Source organism: Rhinatrema bivittatum, chromosome 7 (assembly GCF_901001135.1).
Source record: "Rhinatrema bivittatum chromosome 7, aRhiBiv1.1, whole genome shotgun sequence".
Classification (NCBI taxonomy): Eukaryota; Metazoa; Chordata; class Amphibia; order Gymnophiona; family Rhinatrematidae; genus Rhinatrema; species Rhinatrema bivittatum.
Genome location: NC_042621.1, coordinates 70142897 through 70170471, shown reverse-complemented (window position 1 = coordinate 70170471; position 27575 = coordinate 70142897). Strand labels below are relative to the sequence as shown.

The window sequence follows — 27575 nt, the reverse complement described above, 5'->3', positions numbered from 1 at the left end:
CGGACAATATTTAATTGCATGGAAAAACTATGGGTTGGAAGAGAACTCCTGGGAACCAGCCAGCAATATTCAGGCTCCCCAGCTAATCCGTGACTTTCATTTACGTTTCCCTCTTAAACCCAGACCAAAAAGACAGGGGAAATGGCCTTTCGGGGGAGGTACTGTTACCACAGCAAATCGGGCTTACCCTGCAAAACACTGGAGTAGCATGAAGCAGCAACAATGTCACAGTCGCTCGACACTGGCCGACCCATGCGACACCTTGGCACCGCCCCCTCGGCATGTCGGCGCACCTCCCGATGATCCCCGCACTAGCGTGGGAAACGGGCTATTTAAAACCGGCTTCCAGACACAAACTTTGCCTCGGCTACAGGCTTGCTGGTGCTGGTGCTGTCTCTCTGCTGGAGTTACCTTTGCCTACGACCTGGATTGCCTTGGATTCCTCTTGCCTGCTGCCTGCCTTTGACCCGGACTGGACTTTGGATTTCTCTTGCTTGCTGCCTGCCTTCGACCCGGCCTGGTTTGGCATCATTACCCTTCTCTTCAGTATCCAACCTTTGCTGGGGCTCAGATAAGCTGTCTTTCTATCGTTGGGTTCACAGAAACATAACACTTGCAATTAAGGATCCCTCTATGCTTACCCCATCTTCTTGAATTATTTTCGCCTCCTTTGTTTCCACCTCCACTGTCCTTTCTGTGAATATAGGCAGCTCTCTTTGATGAAACTGAAAAGTCCAAGATTACATTTTTTACATTTTGGACTTTGTACAGTAAAGCTTTATGGAAGCTGTGTGGGATTTTTTTTTACATAAAATAAAACAAAAATAGGCAAATGATTTTCTAATGAACAAAGCAGCCAATTATAGAACAGAGAAAGCATATTTCAATGCAGAAACACCTCAAATATTCACATAATAGTCAAGTATTCAAACCTATTCCCCACCCAAACAGGCTCACATTTTTTTTGGAGGGGGCATTATTATGAAAAAGTGGTGAAGTTAAATATCTCCAGATATACGGCCATTAATATGGCTCAGGAATTTGTAAAACAGAAGCCAAAGTGGATATTTATTCATGACTATGCTTCCTGCTGTGTAAAGATATCACAGCTGTTTGATTACTTCTGCTCATTAACCCACCAGGGGCTGGGAATACTGCAGAGTTCAAAGGCCCTCAGCAGGGGACTAGAGGTATGGTCATTCCTCAGCATGTTCAGTAATTCATGTGCTTGGGAAACGTAAAGTAGGATAGATGGACTTGTGTCTTCAGCTGCACCACTGCTACTAAAGAGGGCCCCATTCCAGGGGAGACAACCCAGTAACACCTGCCAGATGTAGCAAATGAGCACTTTAAAGCTTGAACTTTATGAATATCAGGATTGGAATTAGGCCTGGACTGTGTCTGCACCCTATATACAGCATTACATACATTGGAGTCGGTTACCTTGTTTTGCGTTCTTATCACCTAGTACAGTTCTTGAAGAGTAAATTGCATCAGCTGCAAAGATTTTGATCAGAATGAGGCTATGACTATATTGTCCTTTATTTTTCAAAAGGACCGAATACCTTTGACAATGACCATAATACGAAATGAAATTGGACCTACTTCGCTCATAGGATGGAATTAGATCTCTGGAATTTCTTTTGGCTTAGTGAAATACTATACTTGTTTGCATTGCTGAACAAAGGACAGTATCTGTCCATCCTGGTTTGATGTTTTTCATTTTGAGATTTTGTTTTAACACTAAACATGAAGGCTATTGGTGATGCTATTTTATTCAACCTTTGTGCTACATTCTTAATGATTTATGGATTTCTGGAATGTATTTTAAGAGAAAAATTATGCAGCTTTGGAATTATGTTGCTACACGTCAAAATAATTATCTTATCACAAGTTTAATGCAAACAAAACTGTTTCACCATCTTGTTTGTCAAAATGAAAATAACTAAAACCTGGCATGAAGACTGATACTTGTTATAAATTTTAAGAAGACGACTACATTTTATCCTAATTCTACTGCAGGCACAGTGAAAGCCATGTATCTGAGCCACATAGAACTGCATGCTCCAATGGCTCTGCAGTCAATTCACAGAAACCTGTTGTGGGCGTAGACCCTTGAGCTGAGACGGGGTTGGTGCAACCTGTAGGGAGGAGCCCTGCAGGTCCCCACCATCAGCAGGTGGACCGGATGAGGCAGAGGCCCAACTGGAGCTTCGCCTTTACCAGCCCACATTCCCCTCAAGCTTAACTTTGGGTACCGGGACCAGCAGGTCTTAGGTGGGGATCTCTGCTGGAGAGATCTGTCGACGAAGCCATGTTGGAGCAGGAAAAGATGATGTGTATCCAAAGGCAGGCTATGGTCAGCAGCAGGCGAGAATGTCCAGGAGTCAGGCTGAGGTCAAATACTGGCTATCCATCCGTAGAGCAGGAGGGACAGAAAGGCGGGATAGGAAGGTGAGGAACAGCACAGGTGGGCAGACGATGAGACAATGAAGAACTGAAGGACTGGAGAAAGAGATAAGGACTACTGGAACTGAGGACAACGACAAAGGAACAAGAATTGAAGATGAAGACCACTGAAACTGAAGACACAGAGCGCAGGAACTTGAGAATGAAGGCAAAGAATGCAGAGGCAACTCACACCTTAAGGATTGTAGGGAGACCTGTTGCCAAGGCGAGAACTGCAGGGAGAGGGGGCCCTTTATAGGCCAAGGCTCGTGAGGTCATCCTTGGGTGCCATAGGGGATTTTCCTCTAAGTTTGGTGATGTCGGATGTGCGCCTGGGGAAACCATGGGAAGAGCCAGTGGCGTCCTGCCACGCATTGCGTCGAGCCTGTCTGAACACAGACACATGTCTTATCGTACCGGTTTACGGCGAAACAAAGGGATAACCAGCGATATAGGTGGAAGTTACAAAAAACAGGGTGATGAATTCAGGACAACTACGATAGGCAGAATTAGCTTAACATAGCGCTAAGATAGAGTAAGCAACCAACAATTTAAAATTTTAAAAAATGTTTAAAAATGGTAAACAACAAGCAATAGTAAACAACAAGCAATTCAGAATAATAACTTGGCATGAGACCTGGAGTTTTATGGGTGTATTCCCTTTTTCAGATGCATGGGTGTTACAGTCGTGTTTTTCAGAAACCTGATCACAGTGGTGTATTTTTGCAAATAGTAATTCGCTGCTGGTTCCTGTTTGCATTATATGTTGACTAATGCATTTCATCCTGACCAGATACATACCTGCAAACCTATTCTAAAATTGTATAAAAGAGGATCAATGTACAGGACATGTTTTTTTCTTCTTTCCTTTTTAAGGCTGGGAAAGTTGCATCGTGTATTCATTAGTGTCCATAATTGTGTTGTAAGAAATGAGTTTTGCTTTGACAGTTGGGAAAACAACTTAGATTTTTTTTTTTTATAACATTTTTAGATTTAGAATGCTTCATTTCAAAACCTTATTATAGAGCACAGGAATTGTCTATGATTACATTAGACATCTTACATTAATGGTCTTAAAAAGAACTAAATTCTAATTGCAAGGAGAGGTGTCAGATTGTATACTGTTGTAAGAGTTCTCATATTAAGGCACCACACTTCTAGGCTTAAAAAAACAACCATGTGCTAAATTCATATACTATACGCCATGAAGTTGCTTGTATTGTAGCCTCAAATATAATTTTCTACCTTTTTTTGCAGCTCTAGGGCCAGATGCACTCAAGGTTTTCTCCCATTTTGTGGTCGATGTTCAGCCGCCTGGTAACCGGGCACTTATGTGGGTAAAAGTTATCCGGATAGTCTGGATAACGTGAGGAGAGCTGTTTTTCCAAGCAAACTTAACCTGGCTAAGTAAACCTGGGTAGCTCCGAATATCAATGCTCTCTGGCTAAATGTAACGACACCTCTGGAATCACTGCCTCTTTTTATCTGGCTAAATTTTGTGCAGGTAATGAGTTATCCAGCCAAAATTTAGCAGAGGTTGAGGGGGGGGGGGGAGGCGGGATAGGTGTTTAGAAGATTTAAATGTGGAGTTTTGTCCAAGCAACTTGAAAAGTTACCCAGACAAAACCTTTTGAACATCAACCTCTCTGTGTCTACGGGAAAATACTTAGTACATCAGGCCCCTGCTTTGCACTGTTTTGTGGGAAATGCTAACGATTTTTGTGCCTTGATCAGAAATTCTAGAGCTGTACTTGTTTTTTCCAAGCAAAACTGTGGCAGAGAATTTTTTTATTTTCTCTTGTTTTTGAACTGAAATACAATATTGCAGTATGTTAGTCATAATTATCACGACTGCTACTACTACTATTAATCATTTATTTAGTGCTACAAGGAAAATGCAGTATTGTTCACTATTCATTCCTTTGCTCGATATAACATTCTTCTTCTGGAGTTAAATCCAAGGAGAGAAAATACAGAATAGCCCTATGGGTGATGGGGGATTTGGATTTTTGGTAGTGATTGTGACCCCTTTCTGTTCTTATAGGATGATAGCAGTACTGTACTCAAATTCTCCTCTAGAACGATTTAATCTGGCCCCTGTGTTTTTTCACAAAGAAACCAAAATTGAGCATGTTCATAAAGCCCTCAGTGTAGGCCCTCCTTCCTGCAATGCCCTATTTTGTCTAACCACCGATTCCCCCCCAAAAAACTGGACAGAAGACAAGTATTCAACAAACTTCTTTATGTGGCATTATTACTATGTCCGTAGCACGGCTAAATCAAACATTACACTTATAACCAACACAACTTTTTCATTTGCACACATATTTCAATGATAACATTGCACATAAACAACATTGCATACTGTGCTTGAGCTTAGCCACATGCAGGGTGACCAGCCTTTACTAACATTTGGAAATGGCTGATTCTACCTTTATGCCTTTCTTGCTACTCAGCCGTGGAAGCCATTCCATTTCTACAACTTTGAACTTCCGATGCCTGGGACCCCGTTCCGTAAACGTCCAAGGCCCCAGATTGTTCTTCGTTGACCTTGTGTTTTCGTGCCATCGAAGCAAAAAAAACTGCCATTGGACTTGTGTGAAGCACTGTACCCACAGTTTGGTTGCAGTTCCGTTGTGGGCCTCACATTTTGCCCTTTACTTGCTGGCTGGTCACCCCACCACGATCCCACAGTAATGTTTCCTCGTTTGCCGTGGGGACCCCTACTACTTACTTAGGTTCTACGGCCATCACACACTATTATTGCCTCCAACATATGTTGTAAGTCTGTGTTAAATATGTCCAGGCCTAAATTCAATAAGTGGACACCATCTGGTTGGAATAAGCCTGGGCAATGCTTAGCAATCAAGTCATGGGGTGCACTAGAATGAAGCGACCCAACCCTTTGTTTATTTTTTGCCTTTTTCTTTCAGTCGCTTGGTGTAAGGGCTTGCCCCTCCAAACTCATCTAGGGGTGATGTTGTAAGACTATACAATACTGGTTTTAGGGAAAATTTCATTTATCGCAATACAGCCCCACTATATATATTTTTTTATTCACTCTATGCTCTGTGTTGACATTAAGTCCTTGCCACCTAAGTATAGCACTATCGCATAGGGATGGACTTGAGTCTGGCTTAGCTGGATTACTAGTGGCATTAGTTGGTCCCACATCGTCCCTGGACAGTCCTTCCATTTAATAAAGATCTTAATGCCCTGCTAGACTCAGGTGCTCCTCAAAAGGTCTTGATTTTTGCTCGCTTATGGGCCCAGGATATGAAAGAATGTTTGAAGATCCAGATGTGACATAAATGATGCCTCAAACCTGTAATGAAGATAAGGTGAGGTTTCATAGGTTCATTTCACAAAGTATTCATCAGACCTGAGGTACACCTGGTACTTTTTTGAGCGCCACCTTCCCATTGCCATGATGTCTTCTTTTGTCAGACCCAAAGAAGCAGCTAGAGTAGCTGCCCTGATTCTGAATGAGTATAAGGTGTAGTCGACTCCATCTATTCTTGCTGCATCCAACGCCAGACAAAGCACCTTAGTGAATTGGAAACAAGATAGAGGGTGCTTATTTTTGTGCAGCAGCAATGAACTCGGCACCTCCAGTTTTATGGCCACATAGCATCTCGTATTCAATACTGGGCATTTGACTTCCCCCTCCAGGTTATGCAATACAGTGTTGGATCCCTTCACTGCCTGATCTGTCTTGGACCAGCGAATGATTATTGTCAGTCTGTCATGAGCCAAGCATACATCTTTTTCTTGCATGCCCAAGGACTTTTCCCTTTTAGAGGATAAGGCTACCAGTTTGCTGATCTTCATGGCTGAGAAGAAGGCCAAGGAAAATGCACAGCTTAAGAGAGTGGTCTCAAAGTGACTGTAACACACAGTTCCCAGAGCCTGTATTACACACTTTAGGTGTTCACGCATAATGGATCACCTTTTATCTCATGCCTTGCCTGTTGTTCTAGCCCAGTCTTGCATGATTCTCTTTATTGGAGCTCTGCTGGGTTTTCATGTCCCAGTGTTTTAGAGAAGAAGGCAATGTCTGTGAACAAGTGGACATATGAACCTGGCTATGCCTTCTCTGTTACGCTGTAATAGAAATCACACCAAAATTTGGATGCTTATGGGCCAGGCGAGGTTGGTGCCTTCTTTGGCGAGGAAAGACTAAGTCTGAGACCATGTTGATATAGTTCCTCTTTGTGTTACTTGACAGGGAATCTAGGATTCACTTCCAAACCTTGACGAGCCAAGTTTCCAAACCTCTGCTAGAGCTGGGGGTACTTGTTAAGTCTGCCTCTGGAATGAGCGACTTGAAACATACCCACTTAAAGCAGGAAAATGTTTCAGCAATTTTGTTTTTATCCCGGGTACTTGAGGTGCGTAAAGTGTAATGTTATAATGGAGATACTGCAGCACTATATCCCTATTTAGCATGGCATCGCCTTAGTTTTTTGCGGATAGTCTGTTAATGGATTCTACAACTGCCATGTTTTCTGAGCCGAATACCATGCTGACATTACCATATACTCAGCCCAAATGTGCAGAGCTACAGCTATGGGGAACAACTCCAGGAATGTTATAATCTGGTGATACCCTTGCTGTGCCATTAATCTGGCCAAGCTTCAGTGCACCAGGAGTCTCTGAAATAAATGCCAAACCTTATTCCCCCAGAAGCATTAGTGAAAAATTCTACTTCACTATTGAACCTGGGAGGGTCAGGCCAAATTGTTACCCCATTGAAGGTTCGAAGGAAATCCTGCTTAATTGACTCCTTCACCTGAATGTGATGGTACTTTTTGAATGCTCCTGACATTGACATTGCTAGTCTGCAGATAAATATTCTACCCATTAGTATCACCTTTGAAGCAAAGTTGAGTAGTCCGATAAGGGACTGGAATTGCTCCCGAGTGGCCTTCTTTGCTCATATCATTGCTGCTAGCACCTCTTTAAGCTTCACCATCTTATCCCGGGAGAGCCTGGAAACCCTTGATTGGATGTCTAGCTCTATGCCCAGAAACACAATGGCTCTCATTGGTCCTTCTGTCTTCTTGCTAGCCAGGGGTATACCAAATTCATTTGCCTTCCTTTGAAAGGCAGGAAGCAGTGATCTACATTCATTTGCGTTCTTGCCTATGAACAGAAAATCATTGAGATGGACTATATGTGAGGATCCTGATGTCTGTTCAACTACCCAGTATACAAAGGAGCTAAAATTTCAAAGTATGTACAGGATATTGAACAGCTCATCGGGATACATCTGTCAAATAGTATCCTTCCTGAACTTGAAACGTAAGAGGAGGAACAAGTTTGGGTGTACTGGTAATAGGCAAAAAGCAGATTCTATGTTTGCCTTCACCATGTGGTCTTGGTCATAGAGGCCAAGCAGAATTTCACTGGCTCAGTCCAGTGACACACATCTGACCATGCATAGGTGTGGATCAATTATGTTGTTTACCGAACCACCAACAAAGTAGGACAGATTATGTATAAGCATGCACTTCCCTGGCTCTTTTATTGGAATCACTCGTAGAAGAGAGATGAACATATTCGGGAGGAAGGGAAAGGGCCACATACTCTACCTAGTTCTACCTCTTGCTTATTTTTTGTGCAGCTACTGCTTCATGTTGCCTCAATGAGGCTGTGTTTTGTGCATGTGTATGTGGAGGTTGTGGGTAGTGCAAGCAAGGGATGATATAGCCCTGCGAGAAGCCAAAGGTTATTTCATCTGCTTGTTTCCCTCATGGGTAGTGCTGAAGCCAGGGAGCCATCACTTCAATTCTGACTGGGGAAGGGGCTACACCCATCATTTCTCTGCTATAGCTTTTGGGGTCACTGTAGCCTGTCCCTGGGAGCCTTGCACTCTGTTGCTGGGTGTATGGTTTCACAGTTGGATCATATGTGCCTAAATTTAAAGCACACCAATGTGCACGACTCCAAGTTAAACTGCCCTGAAGTGTCATTTTGCCTCCCTGAAGTCCATCCTGTGTTATGATTTCTGTCATTCTGGAAAACAGATATGTTCCATGCTGAATGGTCTTTGCACAGTCATTTAATCTAACCATAAATCCACAACCTGATGCCTTTTTGATATCAAGCTACGTTCAGCCATGCTTCTGTGAAAATTGATGTCATAGTTGAGCCATGCCCAACCACCATATATTTTATGTGCCCGCATTATCTTGTCACGATAGTGTATCAGATATGGTGATTGCTCAGGCTCCCACTCGACTATCATGGTCATGAAAATATGGAAGGCTCAGACCCAATTGTTAATGTTTTTTGGCACGCTCAGCTTTCTATCTTTGCTGTCACCTATATTGTCCTTGTCTCTGTGTCCATTGCTGCTTTCATCCTGGTCCAGTATGAGCAGGGAGAAAATATCAATAAATTCACACTTCCATATTTTCTTTTTCATCTTTTTTGACACCCCCCCTAGCTAAGATGCTCACCCAGCAGCTAGCATCCTCATATTGAGTTCTGCTCATGCGAGCTGATACAAGCTCCTTGTGTACCGTTCCATCACCTTTCGACTCTGCAGATGCATTCTGCACCTTTTGGCCCCAAACTGTGTCTTTTGAGGTGTCCCTATTGGCAGCCCTCTTCTTTTTAAAGGATTTTAAGATGTTTTGTATGACTGTGGCCAGGGCTAGTTTCTCATCACTATCGCTGGCTTCAGAACTAGACTCAGAGGAAATGGGGAGCTTAGCAGCGTCAGTAGCTGACTTACTCTCTTCCAACTGCCCTTTTGCTGTGCACCGCACTCTCTTTGGGGGAGTCTCCTTTTGGCTAGAAGATGCTATTGAGCTAGCTCTGGACCTTGAGTTTCTTTTGCTGCTTGAAGTCATATGTTGGTGAAGCCACTCCATCCCATGCTCCCGTATTCTAGCATCAGGTCTCCCAAGTCCTGTTGTTCATTGGTCACCTTGTGCTTGTTTCATTGAGATCTTGATATCGCTGATGTCAATGCATTTGTCGAGGCCCTCCTAGTTTGTATCTTGTTTTTTGCGTGCTTAGGCTTCTTGCAGGTGCTCCCTTGGCCACTTATTTTAGGTCTAGCTGTCTCGGATTTCTGAATCCTGCTGCCATTCCTGGGGGCCATCTCCTGCAAAACAATGCTGCAGGAGAGATGTCTAATGAGTATTTGAACGTGACATGTGTAACTTGGACCCATAGGGATTTTTGCTAGCCATTGCTCATTTTTTGTAGCACCATCAATTGCCACTGCACTCAGTGCACCATCTCAATTTGATTCCTCCTTTATGTATTCTTGAGATTGAAATGTATTTATTTTTGATACTGCTCCACCCATTGGTGCTGCCCACCAGTTGTTTCCTTCCCATGTTCTACCCCTTTGATTCTTTGCAGAATCTGCACTCAGCTTCCTCAAACTATTCTTGCCATAAACGCCTCGTTGCTGTGACTGCCACGTCCCTGATCAGGGCCGCCACCCCACATACCTTTACAAATATATATGCTGCCATCCCAAAACTTGCTTCTACCCTTACTGATGGCAGCCGTATGCTACTGCCCATCACTAAAATGGCTGCCGCTGCATGCTATCGCCCTTCACCAAGATGGGCGCCACCATATGCTGTTGCCCTTCACTAAAATGGCAGCAGCCACATGTTATTGCCCTTCATCAAGATGGCCACTGCCACATATTATTTCCCTTCACTAAAATTGCAGTTGCCACCATCAAAGCTGCCAATTGCCAGTTTTCCTTGCCCTCTTCAAATATAGCCGGTGCTATAGTATTGTGAGATGTGCACTGAACAGCCTCCCTCTGCCCCAGATGGGTCACCTGCTGGTGGCATTGATTCTCCCATTTCACTTCCATTGCTCCAACAGGTCCCCTGCCCTCTACCTAGCCTGGAGCTGTGGGGTGCTATCCGCTCTCCCCGGGCTCCAGATTGCCTCCCAAACTGAAGCGCACTCTATGCCTGAGCACCTCATGGGTTTCCCCGCTTCCACTCACGCGTGGCACTTGGGTTATCGCACGGTTGATCCCTGCTTTGAACCTATTCTTCCCAGCCTCATGTCCGGAGGCTTCATCCACCTCCCTCTGCCCAGAGGGTTTCCCCAATGAGGCAATATTTTATTTTATTTTATTTGTCTCGTGCAAAGTGCCTGGATTTACACATATGTCCCACGGCAGCTCGTCATCGGCTTTATGAGGAACTCCCCGGGATTCGCCGCATGTGGTTCTCCCAGGAAGAATTCCGCATCCTTAGTGACCTTGATGCAGTGTGAAGAGGTAAAATATGCTGTTAAAAGGCAGGGCACAGAAGGGAATCTCCTCAATGTGCCCCTGCGTTTTAGCCAAGTGGGTTGTCCTTACGGCCTCCCCCCGCCCTTTCCCTTTTACCGACTTCTTGATGAACCCCCGCCTTCCATTCCTCTAACTCATCGATCCTGCCTCCTCCCCTCTCCCCTCACCCTTTCTTCTCTCTGTTGTCCTCCATTTGCTCACCTGCGTTGTGCCTTGTCCCCCAGACAGGAGCCTGGGTGCAGGGATCTAAGTTAGCTGAATCTTTCTATATTGAATACATTCTGGATGTTAAATTCCATGAGCATACAAAAGAGTTGTATTTATGACTTTTTTGTTTGTGTACTGGAGAGGTTTAGGGGTAAGGTCGGTGTTTCTCACATACAGCGCCAAATCGTGAGGGGAGGCAAGGTGGTACAATCCTGCCAGTGCCGGATCCCTGGGTTCCCCAGCTGAGACTGGCCCACCAGCAGAGTCCAGCCAGCCAGTGGTTAAAAAGTGGAAGAGAGCCCCAGGCCTGCCAATAGAACCCATCCTGCCAGCAGCCAGAGTGGAAAAGGGCCACCTTATTGCTAACATGAGAGAGAGAGCATGTGTGAGTGAGAGAGTGAGTGAGGTGGGGACTTTTTGTGGATATGTGTGTCAGAGGGAGCATAAATGAGAGGCAGTGTATGTGTGGTTGGACATGAGAGTTATCCTGAGAGAGAGAGAGAGGATGTGTGAGAGAGGGAGTGGTATGTGTGCATGTGAGTAAAGGAGGGTATGTGAGAGAGAGAGACGGGGAGGGAGCATGTGAGAATGAATATGTGTGTGTTAGTGTGTGTATGTGAAAGAGAGGAGAAAGTTTGTGGGCTCCCTCCCCTACCACTAATCCATGACAATTTCTGGATGACTGGAAATCAAAAGGTATGGAGAGTGAGAGAGGGGGTTTTTTTTGTCCTTATTAGTTTTAATTATTGGATGGTGTTTGATGTAGCTGCTATTTTGAAATGTTTTATTGGTCTTTGGAAAATTTTTCAATATTTTTACATGAGTTTTTAATGATTGGATTTTCAAATCATCAACTGTTTTGAAATATTTATTCTTTTTATTAGTATGGTTTCACTATTATGTTTGAGGTTTTATATTTCTTGATTTTATATGTTTTATGAGGAATGGTGATGTTTTTTTGTTTTTCCATTGTTACACTGCATACAAAGTCTGGCTTCTTGTGGTTTTCAGTTCAGTTTATCTGCACATTTCTATTTATGGACTCTCTAGTCTGTATTTGGGAAGGGTCTGTCTGTGTTCTGCATGCATGATTGAGGCAAGGTATTCTGCTAGCATGTAGTTTCTTTGTAGGGATCTTTAGCAGCCTAGCTTGTTCTGTTTTCTTAATAGTAGGTGTATTGGTGTTTTAGAGCCTGGTATATGTATTTATTAAAAAAATTATTTAAATCATGTACTTCAATAGGAAATTTTCATGACGGTCTGCAAATTTCACATGCATAGAAGATAAACATAAGAAAACAAATGAGATTACAAAAAACAAGAACAAAATATAATTTAAAACAAATTGTTAATCATTAATCATTTACAATACTGCAACTCCAGAGTCTTTAAAGGCAAGCATGAAAAGATGAGTTACTGTTTGAGTGTTGGCAGTTAGTGCTGTTTTGGTATGGGAGTTTACTATATTGTAACTGTAATTCAGTTTACTTATGGCTTTCTGATGGACAAACCCAAACCCAATATGCATTAAAATAGGCCTAATACCATATAGGTTGCAAATATCTATTTTACTTTTTTGCAGGGTTTTCTGGTTGGCACCACAGCAGTGCATGTAAATATGTATGTTATTATAAGTGATATTTTTAACTCAGAAGACTGTATTTTGAATGTCCTTTTTCATATAAAATGAATTATTATAAAATCATAACTTGTAATTTGTGTGGAAGGGGCAGTTGGGGGTGGCCAGGCTCTGGGATGGAAGGGAGGTGATTAAGACTGTAAAATTTGCATAGGATGTTTAATACCCTTGCACCATTCCTGTTGGCGTTAATAACCTATGCTGAATGGCAGTGACTGATACATATCAACATACAATATGATATTTAAAGTCTGTTAAATATCAACCTAAAGTGTGGACGAAATATATTTAACCAAAATGTGTGTGTGTGTGTACGTATAAACACACACATACATGTGTATATATATTACCAGACAGGTTTGGGGGGAATTTTGGCATGCTGGAATGAGATGACGTATGGCCAAATGGACTGAGTGACTTTTGGCTGAACTTGACTCTTTGATCATGCTTCTCTTCTTCTTTCCAGTTTTTGTACAGGCGAATAAGCTGCAGCAGCATATCTTTGCCGTGCACGGGCAAGAGGATAAAATCTATGACTGTTCCCAGTGCCCACAGAAGTTCTTCTTTCAAACAGAGCTTCAGGTAGAGTTTTAGCTTATTAATCCCTGACATTCAAACACATGGCAGTGGTGACATGTAACAAAGACATAAATGCTGTAATGAATGTTTTGCCTTCTCTTTTTTCAATCTTGCCATTTGGGAAAATTCCTCTTTCTCCTTTTACTGCCAAGCTCTGGTAGGTATATTGGTTATGGAGAAAGCTGAGTTATGGCAAGCAGGAATACCTTTATATTGGACCAGTTTAAGAATCATCCAAAGAGGATGCAGTCAGGCCCAGGTTTAGGCATAAGCAATTGCATAAGGTACCACATTTTGAAGGTGCCAAATTCCCAGGCCGGGCCAAAGTAGAGCTTACTCCCGCTTTCTTTTGGGCTATGAGCCTGCAGCACTTCAAAAGGATGCTTCCATAGCTGTCTGGCCCCCCCCCCCGCACGCTCTGATCTCCAGGGATGGACTATCCACTTCCTGCTTTCCCCCCCCCACTCCTCATTCTCATCCCAAGCTCCATCGCTCTGGTCCTCCATATAGGTATCAAGATCTTAAATCCAGACTTGGATAGGATACATGAGGTTTTGAGGTCACATAGTGCCCTATTTTCAGTTGTCAATCTGAAAAGGGCTTATGTGGACTCAGAAAATGAACATACCACATCATCATTGTATAGTTCTTAAGTAGGTCCAATAAAAGTTATCAGTTCTTGCAAAGAATCTATTCATGTTTCTTTTGGAATTATATTTGAAATGTGGGCGAGTGGTCTAACTATGAAAATATATGAATATGTAGCGATTCAGATGCTGGTTACTTGTGATTCGGTCTATTGTTATATTCTGTAATGTACTTCTTAACTGTTTATTACCACACAGTTAATATTGTGTAAAACCCTTCCAACTTCACTGTGTTTTGTTATTGAGAATGTGGGGAGGTTTCTGAGTGGCAGTGTCACCAAAAGTGATAGGGCGTGTCCATCCCCTAAAGGGTAGACAAGTAGATGTTGGTACTTATGATGACTCCACGTGTCACTGGGAGGAGTAACGAGAGTTTTAGAGTCGGAAACGGTTGAGACATCTTGTGGGGAGCCAGGGAGAGCCGCCAAGGGGTGTGCTCTGACCTAGGGCTTCCAGTTGATCTGTGGAAAAGAGGGGGTTCTCTTCTAGAAGTGGCAAGGGGCCAACTCAAGAAGATCTTACCACCAAAAGACCATGGGAGGAGTTGTCCTGGGCCAGCCCGTTGTGAGTCACCCGGTGAAACAACAGGTGGATTCTCTATCTTTTTCCTCCCTCGGACTGAGAAATCAAAAGGCTTTTGGGAGAGAGATTCCAGAATAGTGAGTGAACCCACACAGACATTTCTTATGCTGCTTATTTAATTTGTTGAGATTTTGCAGGAATTGTGTTCTATTTTTGGATTGGATTTCTCTGCTGAGCTTTGATTTCATCAGTAAACATTTCTTCTATTTTGGAAGACAACATCTTTTGTGTGGATTGTGAGTTTGAAGCTACATGTGCACCCTGTCCCCAAATCACAGAATCCGTGTCCCCACCCCCTGCTACAAGTGGGTTAGTGCTCTGCACATACGACCTCCTTCCAAAAGGGGTTGGTTACAATTGCATAGAGAGTTATTTATTTATTAGCTCAGTGCATTAATGAGGTGTTTTTAGTTGTTAATTTCACTGTTATGACAGTTATCAGCTTGCAATACATCACTTGTCATTCGGTTTCCCAATAATCTGTGTAGACTTTGCTTGTCAGTTGTATAGAGTGGTAGCAATTTATATTGAGATATTATTTTTAAAGCTTTTAAAGTGGTTATTCTTGCTGAAGGCACTCCACTATTAATTTATACTCTGCTGCATTTTATATTTCATATTTCTAACGTTCTGAATAGTACTGAAAACATCAATTTTTAATGACTGTAAAATTATTTTGGTATTTAAAGAAGTTAATGATATATTGTAACATAGTAAACAATGGCAGATAAATACCCAAATAGTCCATTCAGTCTGCCCAGCAAGTTGTTTGGTGTGGTAACTGCTGCTCTTTGCCGGTTATCCCACGTCTTCTGTTAAGGGTAGTAACTGTTGCTCCATACAGGTTACCCTCCATGCAAAAAGATTACACCTAAAGTTAACACGGGTTACCTTGTTTCTTATTCTCCATCCTTTAGTCACTAGAGGTCCTCTGTGTTTATTCCATGCCTTTTTGAATTCCATGACCATTCTTGTGTTCACCACCTCTTTTGGGAGGGCATTCCATGCATCCACCACCCTTTCCATGAAAAAATGTCTCCTGATGTTGTTCCTGAGTCTTACCTTTCATAACCGCCCCCCCCATTTCTACAGCTTTCTTTCCATCCGAAAAGGTTCTCCATTCTTTCAAGTGTTTTATTTACTTATTTATACAATGTGTAAACCGCTTTCCAATTATGTGATAAAAAATTTCCAAAACGGCATGCGTGTATAACAACAAAATTATACAGACGTTAAAATATACAAAATATTAAAGCAAATAATGTAACATTTTAATTGCCATCCCAGTATAGCAGCCCCTTAGAGCAATTCCAGATCTAACACATAGATATCTATCGGATTTTAATAGTATACGCCGACATCACCAACCTCTGAGGCTTGAACAGCGTTCCCAGAAATTAATTCGGGAGCTCCGTCTTCATCAGCACCGAAATCTCATCAGCTCCATTTTTCTCTCTGGCCTCCCACGGGAGACTGTTCCATAATTTGGCGACAGACATGGAAAAGGACTGGTTTTGAAGTCTTACAATGACGAAAACCTTTAACTGAGGGAAGTTGCAACTGGGAGCCATACTGGGAGTCTGTATCATTATTTCCCTATCTCTCCTTTCCTCTAGCATGCATATATTTAAGTCCTCCAGTCTTATCTGATAAGTCTTTCAATGCAGACCCCATGCTATTTTGATTGCCTTTCTCTGGATCACTTTCATCCTATTTCTATCCTTTTTGAGATCAGAACTGAACACCATAATCCAGATGAGACCTCATCAAAGAGCTGTACTGGGCATTAACCCTCCTTTTTCCTGCTGGTTATGCCTCTCTCTATGCAGCCCAGCTCCCTCTGGCTTTAGTCGCTGCCTTCTCACGTTCTTTAGATAATCAGACACTATCACTCTAAGGTCTCTCTCTGTCTATGCACAAATGTGCTTTTCCCCCAATTATGTACAACTCCTTTGGCTTACTGTATTCCAAATTCCTGACTCGACACATTTTTGCTTTAAATTCTAGCTGCCAAACCTTCAACCACTCCCCAAGTCTTCTTAGGTTGCTTCTCATGCTCCCTATTCCTTCCAGTGTGTCCACTCTGTTGCAGATTTTAGTGTCATCAAAAAGACAAAGTTTACCTTCTGAGTCCTCCGCTATATTATTCACAAAGGTATTTAAAAGGTTTGGTCCCAGAATCGATCCTTGAGACACTCCATTTATTACTGTTCTCTCTCCAGCATAGGATCCATTTACCATTGCATGCTGTCATCTGTCAATCAACCAGTTTGTAATCTGTTCCACCATTTTGAGACCCCTTCCCAGGCTTCTCATTTTCATGAGCCACCTGTGTGGGACCGTATCAGAAGCTCTGCTGAAATCCAAGTAGAACCACATTGAGTGCTCTTCTTTTTTTCAAAAATCGTTTTTATTGAGCAAGACATGAAATACACACAAATAGTACAATACTAGTGAACCACAACAGTAGAAAACAAATATAGTATATCCCCATCTTATTATTATTATGCGATAATATCATCCCAACTCACTTCTTAATACACTCCCTTATATCCTTCCTTTCAGTACAATACATAACCCAAGTTTTCCAGCTGTACTTTTTCAATATGTGGTAATGTATCAAAGAAACACTGCCAAGTCTTCATATACGCCTTAGATACCTTGTGTGTAATATAGCATACATCATATCTTTCCATTTGCATAATGACCGCCAAGTATCTATAGAAGGAGATACCCATTCCCACAAAATACATCAGGCAGGGCCCATTTATAAGGTATATTTCTTACTTGTAATACTGAACGTGGACTATAAAAAAGGTTTTTTTATGTTCCAGCAACCATCATAAAGCACAGGGGCCAGTGTATATTTCCTGATGACCCTGGAGCAAAAGCTTCTATTTGCTTAAAAGATATAATCATCAGTTGCTTGGAAACATCGTTGTTTGTTTAGGCATAAATCTCATGGAACATTAAAAAAAACCTTTTTTATAGTCCACGTACAGTTTTACAAGTAAGTAAGAAATATGTTTATATTGTTGTAGTGTAATTTTTCTTACGGATAGAAGTTCGATTTATTTTGTGCAGGCAAAACAAAAAAACACTGCGTAAACTGGAGATGAGTGACCAGAGCAGTCTGGGCCACAGAATTAAAGACAGGTAAAATGATAATTCTGCAGGGCTGGGCCAGATTAGCTGCTGAATCGCACAGGCCTGGCAGGACAAGTTGAACAGAGATGATTCAAAATTTGTGGCAAATTACACCCAGGATTATCTGCTTCCAAATCAGAGGTTAACCCTTTAGAACCAGCTAATGCAAATAAAGCAGAAAAAGGAAAATAATGGAACACTAGGTCCCAAATCAATTGTAATTGAGAGGCTACCACTGGTATTTATTTCAAGTCTCCTAACCAATTGCTGTGGTCACTGGGGCATGGGAGTCCAGAAACACTTGGAGTTGAGAAACTTCAAAGAAAATGTAATTCAAATACTTAATTTCACACCTACAAGGGAATTTTAATAAAAATGTAGCCCCCATAGTTTCAACTTCCACTTTCAATCCCAGAAATCTCTTTCTCCTTTCTTGTGTTATTCTGGCCAGATCTGGGTAGATCCACATTTTTTCTCCATGAAAAATACCCAAACGATGTTGAAGAGACAAACGGAGAACTGTGTCACGGTCTGATGAGAATACAAATGACACGAATAACGTTAATTATCCTAAAAACAGGAGTCCCACAAGGGTCAGCACTCTCAGCTACGCTTTTTAATATATATCTGTTGCCACTATGCCATCTCCTCGCCGGACTAGGAATCATTCACTATGTCTACGCTGATGACATCCAATTAATCTTACCAATAGATGACACTATTGAAAAAACAATGGGTTTAGCCGTTATGTACCTGGACATAATAAAGCAACTATTAACCCAAATGGAACTGATAATAAACATCGATAAAACTGAATTCATACACTTAGAAAGGAAAAGCATATTACACAAACCCCAGTAATTCTCAATAGCAACCTAAAAATCGATTTAGCCAAAAAAGTGCGCAATCTCGGAGTAATAATTGATAAGGAACTGAACCTCAAACAACACATTTCACTAAAGGTGAAGGAAGGGTATTCAAAACTCATGGTACTCAGAAAGCTAAAACCATTACTATCGCTGCCAAACTTTCGTACAGTGCTCCAATCACTGATATTTGCAAGCACTGACTACTGTAATGCTTTACTACTCGGCCTACCCTATACTACTGTAAGACCCCTGCAAATTTTACAAAACGCCGCAGCTAGAATTCTCACTGGGAAAAGTAAAAGGGATCACATCACAGATACTCTCGCCACGCTACATTGGCTACCCATTGAACAAAGAATTCAGTTCAAAGCACTCTGCACAATACACAAACTTATCCATGACGAAAAAGCAGAATGGCTGAACACAGCACTTCGAGTCCACGTTCCACACAGAAATCTAAGATCAGCAAACAGAGCACTTTTAACCATTCCATCCGTGAAAACAGCAAGACTTACCCAAGTCAGGGAACGTGCACTGTCTCTGGCCGGTCCCATTCTATGGAACTCCATGCCCCTTGAACTTAGACTCCAGAGTAACCATAAATTTTTCAAAACACAACTCAAAACCTGGCTTTTCAAACTAGCCTTCAACAAAGAGAGTGATGCAAGCATGTAAACAAGAATAAGCGGACATGTAGCAACAAGCTCACAAAATCCAGTTACTACTGGAAATTAGCTCACCACTAATTTTAACAGTAGTCAAAACATAGGATACATCGCTATAAAACAGACAATCCCCCAATTGATTTTCTTCATATGCATAATCCTTATAGTAAATTATATTAGTCCATATTGTTTGTTACCGAATAGTACTGGCACCACCTATGTAAATTATGATCCATATTCACTTGGATATTGGTGCACTATTGTAAACCGTTATGATGGTAAATAACTTAATGACGGTATAGAAAAACTCTTAAATAAATAATAAATAAATAAATCTTGATGATATCACAGTTTCCAACGTTGTTTCTAGTATCTCAGTAAGGTTTAAAGATCGCTCTGGTGTGATATTTCCTTCTGGAATAACTGGATTAGATCCTGAAGGTAAATAATAAACTTTGGAAAACACAGGTAGTGATTGCTGAGGAAGCTTCAAGATCTGCAACAAATATTCCTTGAACATATCCTTTGGAGGTATCGTTTTCAAATAGGGAAAGTGTAACACACGAAGATTAAGATATCTCAAGGAATTTTCAATAGTTTTCAATTTTTTTTCATACACTAGATCTGACCTTACAAATCTTTGCTGAAGTACTTCTAGATTTTCCATTTGAGTCTTAATTTTACCTCTGAACCTACCAGAGATTAACTCTAAATTTACTTTGGATGGCAATTAAATCACTAGAAACAGCAATAATGCACTTCACACAAACTACTTTGAATTCTCAACAGCGTTTTTCAAAACTAGAGGATTTAGTATCTATTAATAAGACATTTTGTATAGGTATAGTTTAGGAGAGTGGGTACCTCTGTATCATAGATTTTACCTTTCCAGAGCCCACTGCAATCCACTTATCCCTGAGCATTGTCATTTGGTTAGGCCTAATGCAAGGCAGCATGATGTTAGACCAGGCTGTAATATTATGGTATACAGTGAAGTGATGCACCGCACATGAGCTTTCAACCATTTGTAGCCTGTCTATCTCCCCTCTCCCCAATAACTTATGAACAATTCATCCAATTTCATTCAAATATGTGCCGCAGATAGCAGGGCACCCAAGCACCCCAGATCACACTTTTCGTGTGCCCTTGACACCTCCAACACTTAGAATCCTTTTTTTTTTTTTTTTTACAGTGACGCAGACCACTTTAGTTTAATTCAGTTGAAATCCCAGGAAGGCCAGAACAGATTGTGATATCATCAAGCATTTTTAGATCTGCTTTGCCAGTAGTTAGTAGTCATAATCATCAGCAAATTCCTGTACTAAATATTTGTTAGAATATATTTCAATGTATTCTGTTTGCTGTAGGAAGCAGGGCTTCATCAGGGAAGATGCAGATGAACTTTAGTGTATGTGATATCTATTTATTTATGTGTGTACATGTATATACCGGTATATAACGAGAGAGAGCTGATAATGACTTTGATAGTGATCTTTGAATACAAAAGGACTAAAGCAGAGCAAGGTTTGGGTGATGCATTTTAAGATGACAAAGTTGGATGTCCCATATTTGATCATTGATGCCATGTGTAGAATTTCGACTTGCAGCCTAACTGGTGTAAATGCTCAAAACTTCAATAAAAATTCATAGATGATTCATGTTGTTGTTGTATTGGTTGGGAGCAAAAAAGGGTCACAGTCCTTGGATTTTTACTTAGGATGACATGTACATTATTAAATGTATGTTTTATTATGAAGTTTGGCTAGTATGGCTGGTCCGATGTAGGCAAAAAGTAAATTTTTTTAAATAAACAAACTGGTCGTCATCTCATCATCCACAGTCTGTACTGTGTGTTAATAAAGCTCACACCTTGCATATTTTATCAGGGAAAATCTGACACTACTGCTTAGCAATGTGGAGGTGAAAGACTAATGTGCACGAACCAAGAGAGGGGCCTTGGGGTGATAGTGTCAGTGATCAGCAAAGCGATAGCTAAAGCCAGAAGAATGCTGGGCTACATAGAGAAATAGCCAGCAAGATAATGGAGGTGATGATGCCCTTGTACAGATCGTTGGTGAGGCCTCACCTGGGGTACTGTGTTCAGTTCTGGAGATCGTATCTCAAAAGGGACAGAGACAGGATGGAGGCGATCCAGAGAAGGGCGACCAAAATCGTGTGTGTCTGTTTCGGAAGACTTATGAGGAGAATCTGAAGGATTTGAATAAGTACACTCTGAAAGAGAGGAGGTGCAGGGAAGATATGGATACAGACCTTCAGATACCTGAAAGGTTTTAATGATGCACAAACGTAGAACCTTTTCCGTTGGAAATGAAACAGTAGAACTAGAGGTCACGAAATGAAACTCCAGGGGTTAAGACTCAGAACCAACATCAAGAAATATTTCTTCACCAACTTCCAGAGGAGTTGGTGAAGATGAAAACAATAAACAAATTCAAAAAGGCATGGGATAAACACTGTGGATCTCTAAAGGCTAGAAGATGGAAATGATTTTGACACTATTGTACCTTCACTTTCCACTTCAACAGCGGGAGTATAGCATAGCATAGAAGCATAGAAATGACGGCAGAAGAAGACCAAATGGCCCATCCAGTCTGCCCAGCAAGCTTCCCTCATTTCTTCTCTCATACTTATCTGTTTCTCTTAGCTCTTGGTTCTAATTCCCTTCCACCCCCACCATTAATGTAGAGAGCGGTTAAAAGATTCTGTAATATTTTATTTATATACTGACATTCAATCTGATCTCAGCAGGACTTGAACCCTGGTCCCCTGGTCCGTAGCCCACTGCTCTAACCACACTCAAACCCTGGTGTCCTGGTTTGTAGCCCACTGCTGCTCTAACCACTAAGCTATTCCTCCTTCCTTTGTAAAAGAGGAATTAGATTTAGACGACAGCCAACAGTGGGCCCTGACTTTTATGATCTGGGATACTGATATGGAGATATTAGGGAAAAAGCACAGGACTGCTTTTATGGCTACGTCCAAAAGCAAAGCACATTCAAGAAGCATGATATGAAATTATCATGAAAGCTTGGAGGTAATCTGTCGGAGCGGCATTTACTACCATATGAAATTTGCTGGGCAGACTGGATGGACCATTTAGTCTTTTTCAGCTGTCAGTACTATGTTACTATGTTAAGCATCACTAGACAAACGCACTGCTCCTCAGATACCCCTAAAAGACAGTTCCTGTACTATGGAGCTATCAATCTAGTCAAGACAAACATACAATGACAAACGAGATTCTGCAGGAAAATGTATTTATTGTAGAGACGTATTTAGGTTTTAAAAGCAGACTCGAAAGGGTAAGTTTCTTTCGAGTACATTTAAATATGGTCAGAGAGGGAACATGATGATGCAGGAAGATTATTCCAGACCTCCAGCACAGCAAAGTGGAAAGCCTGGAGAAGGGCAACTTGGCGATGAACAGAGTTCATGAGGACATGTGTAGGGAGCAAGAAGTCAAGATAAGCAACAAGGAGCTGCAGAGTGAATGACACTTGAATTTGTCATTTTTAAGCGCTGGATAATATCCAAGCTGAGGACCGAGATGTTATGAAAGGCATAAGAAGTTATCTAACTGTCATATTATCATTTTTTTTTAAGAATTAAGGTCACTGAATTTTTTTATTTATTTTATTTAACAGTTTTTCTATACCGACATTAAAGTACACATCATATCGGTTTACATGGTAACGAAAGGTGGAAAATACAAATAACAGGGGGAGGGGAGGTGGAGAACTAAGAGAAACAGTGGGTCGGGGGGGGGGACCCCAACAAATTAGAGAAGGAAGGAGTGAAACGATAGGAACGGTAACACATGGTTAAATATGATTCAAGTGTACAAGCTATATATGGTTAAATGAGGTGCAACGGTACAAAATATACAGGTTAAAAAGGTTCAAGCGTACAAGCTATATATGGTTAAGTAATCTATATGGTGTAAGGGTACAAATTATACAGGGGGTGCACGGGTAGAGAAGGATAAAAGGTACAAGAGAATAAGGTTAAATAAGGAGCGAGGGTACAAGATATACAGGATATACAGGAATAAGGTTAAAAAGGAGCGAGGGTACAAGATATACAAGAGGAATGCGAGTACAGAACGGTGGGTTGAGATGGCAATTAAAGAATATGCAAGGGTTATGAAGATTAAAGGGGGGTAAAGAGAAGAGCCGGGGTGGCGAGGATGTTAATCAGGGAAGGCTTGATGAAAGAGCCACGTTTTTAGCTGTTTTCTAAATTTGAAAGGGCAGGGTTCCATGCGAAGATTGGGCGGTAGATCATTCCAGAATGGCAATTTATATTTTCTCCTGGTATTTTACATCCACAGGATTCTGCAAGTATGTTTGCATTGTTTTCTACATCTTTTTAGATTATTATGCGTGATCTGGAAGAAGCATTTTGGGCCTTACAAGAGGGACCTGATTTTATCACTATTTTCATCTGATGGCCTTCTGTCCCAAAAAGAAGTCTCTTTCTCTCTCTCCCTTCACCCTTCCCCCCCTCCCCCATTTCACAATTACCCAATTGACCCACTGACTTTCCTCCCTTCCTCCCCAGCCCTGCCAGCGGCAGAGGAGTGCTTATCTGTACATACCACCTCTGCCGGCCAGTTTAGTCTTGCGGCTTGAACCGTAGTGCTAGCAGGTTTTGTGAGGCCACGGGACGCCGCATGATTCAAACCACGAAAACCGAAGTCGGCCGTTGAAGGACGCCAGATGCAAGTAAGCACCCGTTTCCTTCTCCTGGCCGGGATGGGGGACAAATAGAGGCTGAAGGCCTGTCCAAGCACAGAGCTGCTGGAGGCGCCGAGGAAACGCCTCCTCCTTCCCGTCAGATGCAAGGATCAGCTGTACCCCACTGCCTGCCTGCCTCCCCCGCGTCCTTTCCTCCCCGTCAGTCCGGCAGGGCGCTCCTGGGGTCCCTGCTCTGTATTGGATCATTGAACAGGCTTAGCCCTCGCATGGGTCTCACAGTTTTGTAGCAGCCAAACCGAACTTTTTTATTTTGGTTTTTTTTTTGTTTTTTTTGCAGGAAGAGCCCGCATCTTTGTTTTTATTTGTTATTACCGTGATCAAGTTGGGTCCCTGCTGATAAGGCATACTTACTTAAACTTGTAAGAGGTGCTTTTTTTTTTTTTTTTTTTGTTCGTTACATTTGTCTTGCTGAATTCCCAAGTGGTTGCATCTCGTTCTGCCTCTGTCAGACTGTGGAACAACGGTTTGATCTTTTCACTTTGTTGATTTTATATTTCTCTCCCCCAGGGGAGCCTGCTCTTTCCTTCCTCATCTCTCCTCCCACCTTCCTCTTTTTCCTGGCATCTTGATTTGCATAAGAACACAAAACTTTTAACTGTACCTGGGCGTATTTTAATAAAGCCAGCAGATTCTGCTTCGTGTGGCCTCCTCCGCCACTTCTGCTGCGGGAATTAATGGGCAATTACTGCCCGACAGACTGGTTAGTTTTTGTTTTTACTTTTTCCTCCGTGGTATTTCATAGCACTGTGCTCACAATTAACTCAGTGGGTCTCCGCGGTCACGTAAAACGGTACCTTCTGTTTGCTCAACGTCCTATGAAGATAGATAAGGGTTAACTGTCTAAAATGCCCAGTTAGAAAAGAAGTAATCTGTGGTACTCCATTAGACATTTTGAAGATAAAATATAAAATTATGTATTGAAGAAGAAAAACCTGGGGTGGTTCATGCTTTTGGCGTCTTGATCCTTTCCTTTGTGATGACTTCCGCTGTTGCATTTTCACACAAGCCTCCAAAAAGTGCATGCACCTTCACATGAGACTCACCTTCCTTGCTTTCACAGTATAAAAGGCTGTAAAGGCAAGATCCAGATTGTTCATTGTTTAACTCCCCAGATTTAGGGAGGTAATTCAGCTTTTGGATGTAACTAATACTGGACTGAATGTATACAAATAGGATTTTGAAATTAAATGCAATAGTGATTGTAAAAGCAAAGCTAGTCCACATTTAATCCTGGAGTGGTTTTTCAATATGAATAGAGAAGGGAGCACAGGTATGGCACTAGGCCCCTTTCCTTTGGGGAAGTGAGGAGAATTGGGAGCTTGCAGGGGTAGGGGTTCAGAGTTAGTAGCAGTAGGTAACGAATAATCACAAGGACTGAGCCACAGAAGCCAGGAGATATTGGGGGGCCTATAAGTGCACATTGGCTCAGTCCATGACCAGATGCATTCTAGCAATGAGGTCTGTGGGGAAGTAGGGGAGGAGTGATAAGGTCAGTCGCCAACCCTAATAAATACGTTTGACCTTTACGCTGGGAAGAACAGAAGGGTTTCTGTATTAAAGCAATGTTCTTTTCCTCTCTTGCTGTTTCAGGACTTGTTGATGCACTGTTGAACGGAAGTCAGTAGCTGGGGAAGGAACTAGGCTTTGACGTTAACAAGTGAGGAAGAGTTTAGATGCAGACATGATTGGACAGTCTGTCATGTGGCAAGTGACTGCTCAAAGACAGACATGCTGTGGGGGGTTTTTAAATGCTACAAAATTGATGGAATGCAGTATATTTAGGCACCTTCATTTTCAGTGTTCATTTGATTTTTTCCTGGGAATTTGTGTGCATTAAAACAAAAATAAAAACAAGACAGCAATGGAAAAAATGATTTTTCATTTTTACGGTTAAGAACATAACTGCCATACTGGGTCAGACCAAGGGTCCATCAAGCCCAGAATCCTGTTTCCAACAATGGCTAATGCAAGTCGCATGTATCTTCTAGAGTCTGAAATAGATAGATTGCATGTTGCTTACGCCCAGGGATAAGCAGAGGCTTTCCTCAAGCCTACCTGATTAATAACTGTTTTCTTCAAAAACGTGTCCAAACCTTTTTTAAACCCAACTACGTTAGCTGCCTATACTACATCCTCTGGCAATAAATTCCAGAGCTCAATTGTGTATTGAATAAAAAAGTATTTTCTCCAATTTATTTTAAATGCGCTATATTAAAAGCAGAGGAAAAGTCTAATAAAAGTAAAATCATTCCCATACCAAGGTCCAAAGAATGAAATAAATCATCAGAGTCTAAATACATATTGAGAATAGGTTCCAAAAAAACTAATAAACATCCTATTTATTTATTTTATTTATTTATTAGCTTTTTTATACCGACATTCGTGGGTACATCATGCCGGTTTACAATATAACTGAAAGGAAGAAACTACAAAAAACAATGGAAAATGAAGAAATCTGTGAATCTGATACAGAGTTGAGGATTTATGAGTTGCTTAATTAAACTAAACGATGCAATGGTTGGATCAAGGGACCAGAGAAACCGTCACCTTTACAAAAATGACATTTTTCTGCCAATGAAGAACTAACTCGAGAATGTGACCTTTCACACGTGTCGCCGAATTGACCTTGAAGATGTCCAGGAAAAGGCATGCCAAATCACAGTCTACTTGGTCAACAAAGATATTAAAACCCCCCATTATAATATCTGAAAATTCAAGACAAATTGAGCAATATAGTCCAGTAAATTCTCAATCGGTGGAAAATCCTTCTGAGGAGGTTACTAAACTAATAAAATACCAAAAGGGGACCTACAAGAAGTACTAACTTACCAACTAAAAGCAAAAATCACACTCTGAATCTGAAAAATGTCTTGAAGACGAAAAGAACTTCTCCTCCTTTCTTCCCAATTCTAGATTCAATCAAAAAAGTAAGCAATGGGACAAAGCTGATTACAAACGGCAACATCTGAAGCTTGAACCCAGGATTTTGTAAGTCCAAAACAATTCCAGAAAGGTATTCGATAATTAAATCGTGAACAATAATAACTTTATTCTGGACTGAGCATCGAACAAGGCGGCTTTTCATTTCAACAGCGATGGGGAAAAGAAGAACGGTGGCAAACTCTTTGTTAATCAGACAGGAATCAAACAATTCCATCCCGTGTTCTGCAAGGGCCTATGAGCAGTAATAGGGATTAAAGTTAAAGGCACCTAAAGAAAAACTATTAAGAGTTAGAGGAAAATAAATCTCATTGTCCGTTCTGATGCCTCGCACTACAACAATCTGTGTCAAAATTTATGGACGTTTCTTAAAAAAAAAAAAAAGTCAACTGATGAGCAGAAGATCTATGGCTAGGTTTGTACAATTATCCCCTCTTCATGTATATCGGCCTTTGCCCTCAGTGCACTGATATCAAGGCATCTCCCTGTGATGAAAATGTCGACTTACCCTCTCTCATAACTAAGCAATGCAATGACAAATTATACATGTTAAAATCAAAATTAAAAGCTTCAAGTCCCGAGCTTCTCTGGGCTCATGGAGAAGGAGGCACACAGCGGGGCATACTTTTTGGGTAGACCCCTCTGGGGTGCCCCCTGCTGGCAGTGGGAACTGCAAGAAGAAGACAGATCTCCAGATGTGATATCGGGGAGGCCCCCCCCCCCCCCAAAGGCAGCAGCAGCAGCCACGGGTTTTCAGTATTGCAAAATCCCAATTTCAGTAAATTATGGT

The 27575-nt window shown here is 41.6% G+C and overlaps 1 protein-coding gene across 4 annotated transcripts in view; it reads left to right on the top strand.

The window, feature by feature from the left end:
• Positions 1 to 27575, top strand: part of ZNF423 (zinc finger protein 423) — a 706298-nt gene that overhangs the window by 632435 nt on the left and 46288 nt on the right. For all 4 annotated transcript variants that reach the window (XM_029608490.1, XM_029608489.1, XM_029608492.1 and 1 more), the window contains one exon: positions 13045 to 13160. In XM_029608490.1, the coding sequence (XP_029464350.1) occupies positions 13045 to 13160 (116 nt within the window). The remainder of the gene's footprint in view (positions 1 to 13044; positions 13161 to 27575) is intronic.